The sequence below is a fragment of the Sander lucioperca genome, chromosome 14, assembly GCF_008315115.2.
Source record: "Sander lucioperca isolate FBNREF2018 chromosome 14, SLUC_FBN_1.2, whole genome shotgun sequence".
NCBI lineage: Eukaryota > Metazoa > Chordata > Actinopteri > Perciformes > Percidae > Sander > Sander lucioperca.
The window spans coordinates 32,402,421-32,410,316 of NC_050186.1; the positions used below are offsets into that span (position 1 = coordinate 32,402,421).

Genomic DNA, 7,896 nt, shown 5'->3' on the forward strand with positions numbered 1-7,896 from the left:
AGCCACGCGCCGGATGTCAGGCTTTAACCTTCTTCTGTTGCGCCAGACCAACGTGGCATCGTGACTTTGCGTAAACATACACGCCACTTTCGTAAAGCTATCTGCATGTATGTCTACGCTGTATACAGCGGATGTAAACATACACATGTGTTTAGACGCAAGAACGTGCCGTGCTATCGCGAGAACAACATCATATGCGTGTAAAAAAAAAAGAAAAAAAAAAAAGGTTTGTTTAGGGAAAGAACATTGGGAAAGGCTTTAGTAACACTAAAAAAAAAACGACTAAAACACGACGGTGACCAACGTCACACGCTTAGGAAAACAATAAACGGTTGGGTTTAGTATAAGAAACATTGGGGAAGGCTTTATTTAAAAAAAAAAATAAACGTTGATAAACGCCACATGCAGGACGCCATCCCAGCTCTCCTGGATGAAAGTCCTGTGTTTTACCCATCCACCACCCTACTCGCTACGGCGATAATTCACATGTAATGTAGGTCAATGGAGGCCAAACGGCGTTGATAAACACGCTAAAAAACGATTAGGCATCTTGATAACGCGCCAAAATGGCATACGAATTGGCATGTCATACATACGCCACTTAGTGAGATCAGTCTGGCCAGACTATGGTGTGACTGACTGACTCGCATGCTAGCTTGTTGTGCTGAACTCAGCACCAAATGCATATTAGTCTGTAACTTTTTCAGTTCATTTTCAAATTCCAATAATGCAGATCAAAATGCCTTTGGACACAACTGAATAGACCTTCAACCAATCAGAGCAATAAAACGACATAGCCTGTGCTTGGTCCGTTTTAGAGCAGAAAAAAAGGGGCCAACAACTAACTTTTTGAAATTACAGCTAAACAGTGAACTTAAATGTGGTTCTGAAAACATTTGAGGCGAGAAATAGGCAAAAGAGTAACAGAATCTTGATTCACATTTCATCAGCACCGCCTAGTTTGACAGTTTGATCTGAGTTTCGGGAGCCTGGTGCGTTTTGCTGGACAGAGAATGCCAGTTACATCATTCCAGCATGACGCTCCTCTGTCAGTCATCGTCTTAAACCCGCCCCATGTGATAAACTGTTGTGATTGGTTTGTCCAGGTTCTCTTTGGCTGAAAATCTGAATGAATGGGAGGGAGGCCAGGGGATTACCTAGGGCGTTAAATGTGCTAGGTTCGCCACTCCGGGCACAGGAATGAGGGTGGACTTGGGCACGTGGGTATGACAGACTGAGTCAGTGACAGGTTGAATATCACTGTGAATACCTGGTATTATTGCTGGTCAGCACACAGTTTGAGGTCCAGCTGCTTTCTTGGTATTCACATGCTTGACATTATTACCAGAAATGGAGATAGGTGTGAGAGGTGCACCCACCCATCCATTAACCCCAGCTTCAGTTGTTTCTGCTTGTTGGCTGCCGATGGCTTCAAAGCGAACAAAATTGTTTAGCTCAGAGGAGGGGGTGGGCTTGTAAGCTGTCATAGTTGTTAGACCTTTCCACATGCTTCAGGGGTCTGCCTCCTGGAATTGTAGATCCACTTTCGTATTTTGAGATACTAAGTCAATATTTTGAGAAAGTTTCTCATTATTTTGAGATATGATGTCAATATTTTGAGATACTTTTTCATTCATTTGAGATACTTGAACCATCCGACACGCAGCTTCTGCCGAAGTCGGGCATTAACCCTTACTTAAAATGTACTGAGGAGGTAGGCCATTATTACTTATATGTCCTACCTGATAGAATAAGCAACCCTACATTAAAAACTACATTTATAAAAGGAGGTAGGCCATTATGATTGATATCTTCTATCTGACAGAATGGACTACCATACTGTAAACTACATTTATAGAGGGGGTAGTCCATTCTGATAGATGTTTCCCACCTGACAGAATGAGCTACCCTAGTTTAAACTACATTTATAAAAGGAGGTAGTCAATTTTGATAGACATTTACTACCTGATAGAATGAGCTACCCTACATTTATATAGGAGGTAGGCTATTCTGATATTTACCACCTGATAGAAGAGTTAGGGTTAGAAAGGTTTAGAAAGGCAGTGAGAGATGCTAAAAAACTGAGAAAACTGAAATCTGAGAAACTCCAACAGCAGTTTTCAGCTAATGACTCAGTTTCTGTCTGGAGAGGGCTCAGACAAATAAACAACTACACCCCCCATTGCTATTCTTAACGTGTTTTGTCATCAATTATTTTGCTAATATTTGTCAAATATTGAAGCCAACTCTCCGCTCTCTACCCTGCAGAAAACCTCTCAGCTGATAAACTATTTTCTGCCATCAGATGAAATAGTGATTAGATTAAGGGTTAATTCATGCAGTCGCTGGTCAACAAAAACAGGCAAATATGTTGACTTGTATAACATGTCCTCAGCTGAACTGGAATACGATGAATTGTTTTTTTTAATGTTGTAAATACAATGGTTAAGAGTTCTGGAAAATAATATAATCTAGTAAGTGGACCTTGAGTTGTTTTGTTTATCTGAACAGAGCTTTACCCTGCTGTGACGAACTAAAATACCTGTTATAATAGGTCTGTCACGACCACCTGTCCATCTGACCACATACCTTGCAAGGCGCTGGTGCACAATGTTTGTTTGTTAAATGAAAGAGGAGGAAGAAGAGGATGATGACATTTCTACCATGTTCTAGATGTAGATGGTAAATAATCCGTAAACACTGGTGAAGATGGATTCATGTCTGATATCAGACTGTGTTTTCAAATGTATATACATCCCCACTGGTTAGATTTCCTATCAGTCGCTCTGCTAATAAAACCAACACATTGAAAATGTCCTTAATGTGGTAAAACTGTGTGGCCCCAGCAATAGTTTTTTTCTTTAAAGATTCTGCTGTCCACCATTTTGAGAGGAAATAATACTGGGTGTACTGAACATGATCTTATCAGACAATGGGCATTTTTCACTGAAGGCATTTTGACATGTCACAGTAGGAAAGGCATCAATAATAAAATGAATGATGATGAAATAGTTTTAGCTGCTTCGGTTTCAGTGTCCTGCTATTGTGCAATTTTTTTCTGTGTTTTTGACATTTTTGGGCATTTTTGTGGGGTTTTCGATTTGTTTTGTGTAAATTCAACATCACTAACAATTTATCGATCAATAGAAAAATTATTTCAAAATAGAAAACGTTACACTTCATAAGGTATTGTACTCATCACACAAGGTTTATTGGCTCGGTCCGGATTGACTCGCCATTTGGTCCGGAAGTGGACCTTGGTCCAGACTTTGAGAAACCCTGCTCTAGTTAGTTATGTAGTGCACTGTATTTACTGTCCATTGTGACCACTGACCATTACAATGTAGAATTCTGAGTGCGAAATGTATCTACTATACACATATAAACCTCCCACAGTGCAGTGTGTCACAATTACAGATGCAAAAATGACAGCCATGCAAATAGGGTTTCACAGTGTTATGAAAATGTACGTTATCATCCCGTGTACATTTGCGTATCTCAGTTAACTGTTCACTACACAGTGTTTTCCCTAGGTTTGTGGAAGACTTAGGTGCACGTAGTTGGCGGGGGGTTTAGGGGTCCTCCCTCAAGAAATTGTTACGTTTTTCAAAAAGAAATTATGCAATTTCACATCATTTTGGCCTATTATTATTACCATATTTGTGTCTAAAACATTGGAAAAGCTAGAGCAGATAAATAAAAGCACATTTAAAAAACTTCAAGCCAAAACATCCGCAATTCCGTAAGGCTGCTCAAATTTTTTAACTTTGCAGTTTGTGGCCGCGCCGACTGCAAGAAGTTAACTGGTCTGTGGTACCTGCCAGCCAATAGGAGGCCCACAGAAGAAAACAACGCAATGCAACATACCAAAATAATCAACATAGGCCCATACATGGTGTGTGTCTTGCTTATTTGGCCCCTTTCTGCTGTGTGTTGTGTAAATGTGTAGGTAGGGCTGGACGATTTATCAAAAATTTATCGACATCGAAATTCTGAAGCTGTGAAACAAAAAAACGCAGTGTCCTTATCGAGGTAAAATGTGCAATTAATCGTGTTTTTGATTTTAGGTCAAATTGTGCACCCCTATGTGTAGGTACTTAGTGCATTGTGCCAAAGTCATGATAACTTGTCCCTGGCTATAACACCTAACTAGTGAGTGATGCAACCTACTAGCAGTCTGTCAGAAGAGGCTGTCAGTCTGCTGTAGTAATGGACTCTGCTGTTGAGGATGGCGGCCTCTGCAGAGACTCTCTCTTGCGGGTCATCACCTACGATATTCCTGGGCTCTACGTGGAAGGGCCTAGAAGAAGCAGACAAAAATCATGACATTACTAGCAATCTTCCATCTGTCAAATCATTTCCATAATCAATTAAATGTTTAAGTCACACAAAAATGCAAAACATTCTTTGTTCCAGCATCTACAATGTGAGGATTTGCTGCTCTTCTCCGCTTCATATCATTCTAAACTGAAAATCTTAAGGTAGAGATGTTCACAAGTCATTTTTTGGAAGTCCAAGTCGAGTCACAAGTCTTTGAGCTCGAGTCCAAGTCGAGTCTCAAGTCTTTGAAGGGCAAGTTCAAGTTCAAGTCAAGTCTCAAGTCTTTTGCCACGAGTCCAAGTCAAGTCTCAAGTCTCTGTCCATCTGATCTGTCCCTAACACTGTATTGTTAAATCTTATGAATTCAAAGCATGTCCTGTAGCTACCATCCATACAGTCCAGTATCAAAATCAGTTGTAGGAGAACTTTATGGGGTAGCCCTCGGACCTGGTGAAATATTAACCTAAGTCTGTCACATCATATGGATCAACTATAAATATACAATGTGCCTGTTCCCAGCATTAGCACAACACTTAGTGATGGTTAGCTTGTTACCTGTGACGATATATGCTAAATGTAACGTCTCTTTCACATTAGTGTGTGAGTGACTGACCCATCTGGGTGCGTTTTGAGATGCCTGATGAAGTTCAACGTTGTTGATCTGGCATAATTTATCTTGGTGCCACACACCTTGTATGTAGCTGTTCTCTTACTGCCACTGTTTACCAAGTTATTGAAAGCAAAACTAATGAAAAAAGGTACAACTCAGGGAGGACTTGGTGTCGCCATTGTCAATGCATTTCTTTATATGTGAGTGTGCGCACATAAGGCATAACGCATGCGTTACGTTGCACATTATGACAAAGGGCAGGGGACATGAGGCTCGTCATACGTTTCCCCAACGTATGTGCACCAATAAAAGAAAATAGAAATACATGAATACATTTAGATTTAAAAAGCAATAATTGCATGAAAACAGGTTGTTGACGAGTCTCGAAGCTTGAGTCAAGTCTGAAGTCTTTTGGATCGAGTCACAAGTCAAGTCTGAAGTCAGCTGTTTGTGCGACTTAAGTGTGACTCGAGTCCGAGTCTCAGACTTCCCATCTCTGTCTTAAGGTTCTGGGAAAAAAAAAACTTTTTGATTAGTATTGAACCCTAAACATGTCTTGACTGAAGGAATTAGCATACACTAAAACAAACATACATGTGTGACTTGCTGGAAATCGCATTCACGTTTGTGATGCTTTATGTGCTAGAAAGCTAGTTGGTCACTGTGAAATACCTAACTGGATTAAAATTCACAAACTGTTAATACTAGGGTGGTGCCAAAGACACACACACACACACAACGTCTTAGTATTTGCTTGTCAAACACATTCCAGGCCATACGTGTGGAAAGCACCTTATATAAAAAACACTGTCAGAAAAGAGAAACATGCATGGTCTAGGCTAGCTCAGACAACCATGCTGGATCCAAACTTGTGTAAAAGATACTGTATTGGCCACACACACACACAAGAATGTGTAAAACAATAAGGGTCTGCAACAAAGTTAAAGCTTAATTGTGTATGGTTCTTCTCTTATTCTGGTCTTTTCATGATAATAATCCAGATACTTCCATATAAAATTTACTTCAGTATATTGTATGTGGACGTGGTAGGAGATACGACATTTCTGAGTAAAAATAATCCAGATCTTATCTTATATTGTTGATTTAGTATTAACTCTCTGCCCATGCTTTTGTATCTGTATCTTTCCTGATGATATGAAACTATCAAAATGTTAAGGCAAATCAGTGAGCCTGTGTATCCTCTACGCCAAACTGTACTGAACTGAAATACTGTTATGCTCTTCAATGGGAAAAAAAACTAGATTCAAGAGTTTATTTGTCAGATACTTTACGTATGACACATTTCTCATTATGTGCAGTGAAATACAGGTGAGACATACTCTAGTTGAGAGCTGACAGGTGAGTGTGCAATAATAATAATAATAATAATAACAATTAGAAAAGACTTTGCTTAGCAGCTTTGACGCAGGACACGGCCTGTAAACAGCAAGGCAGCAGCACGCCTGCTCAAAGCAGTGCAGAAGGAACCATCAACCCATGATTAATGGTTCAGAAATGACTACCACAGGGATGATATCATTGGCCAGCGTCGCCATAAAGCTCGTAGGAGACAGTCCCTCCAGGATTTCACGATGTCGCGATCGCAACAATTCCCGCGAATTCAACCAATCACTGTGAAGTCGGTGCGACTCGCAATTTTGACCAATCACCGCAACTTTTCCGCAAATTTGACCAATAACTGGAGTTTCCCGTGACTTCCCACAGCAGTCCCACGTGCCAGACTTTGCGTCAGTTATGTGACTCTGAGAGCCACTGCCCAAGGGGGAGTGAGAACGGGTTGACGTAACACATGTACGTCGCCAAATTCATTTCCTTGTTTCTGATATGAAGACGAGACGTGTGTGACTTGAACGTCTCACATTTACCAACAAAACCAAACTAACGTTTTTTCACTCTAAAGTCGCTGAAAGCTGCTGCTGTTTCAATCCTGTTGGCTCTCTGCAGTGGGCGGGGCTGCTGCTCAGTTCCCCCCCGCGACTGACGCACGCACGCACAATCACACACGGTGGATGCAGGAAAAACCGGACATGAGACGTACACGATGACCTAAATTGAGGACAGCTACGCTCATTATTGTAAGTGCAATGATAAGTTAAATTTTCATATTATACCAACATTTGCAGCATCCTGAACCTTTTTGGTAAGGTTACTAGGAAAACTCAGCCCAGAGTAGTTTTATTCTCCCCGAAACAAGTATACCAAACCACTTTTTTTTAATGCAATTTTCACTGTCTCGCAACTTCATTGCAACAAAAATACAAAAGACATCGCAACTTTAAATCGCATTTTTTTACAAAAGCTCCCGCAAAATCAGGCATTTTGGTCCACAACAATCTCAAAAAAAAGGCCGCGAAATCCTGGAGGGACTGAGTAGAGCTGCAAAGATGAATCTATTAGTTGTCAACTATTAAATTAATCGTCAGCTATTTGATACTCAATCGGTTTGAGTCATATTTATGAAAAGAAAAAGTAAAACTTCTGATGTCAGCTCGTTAAATTGTGAATATGTTTCTCCTCTCCTCTGTGACAGGAAACTGAAGATCTTTGAGTTGGGGACAAAACAAGACAACAACAATCAGTAAATAGAACCCCAAAACCTTATTCACTTTTTATTCTGCTTTCATGCCATAGTTTTGCCACACTGCCTCAAATAACACACAGCGGACTGGAGTAGAGTTTTTTATTTTCATTTTATTATGTACATATTTATCCCTATATTTTAACATGCACTATTTTATGTCTTTAGTGTTTCTTTTTTTAGATATTCTTGATTATTTTGATTATATGTATTTATACAACTTCAATTAGAATTCTTCAGAACAGCAGCTTGTCCTCCCCAATGTTTGTTCCTTCACCAAGACGCACTCCTATTGTTGTCGTTGCTACGGTGAGCTGGGAAATTGGTGAGTTGAGCCCTATCCAATGATCAGAGGTGTGGTGCAGTA

General features: G+C 40.2%; 1 protein-coding gene across 5 annotated transcripts in view; it reads right to left on the reverse strand.

Moving 5' to 3' along the window:
* Window positions 1-7,896, reverse strand: part of slc38a9 (solute carrier family 38 member 9) — a 37,623-nt gene that overhangs the window by 18,697 nt on the left and 11,030 nt on the right. For all 5 annotated transcript variants that reach the window (XM_031287324.2, XM_031287321.2, XM_031287319.2 and 2 more), the window contains exon 3: window positions 4,171-4,300. In XM_031287324.2, the coding sequence (XP_031143184.1) occupies window positions 4,171-4,300 (130 nt within the window). The remainder of the gene's footprint in view (window positions 1-4,170; window positions 4,301-7,896) is intronic.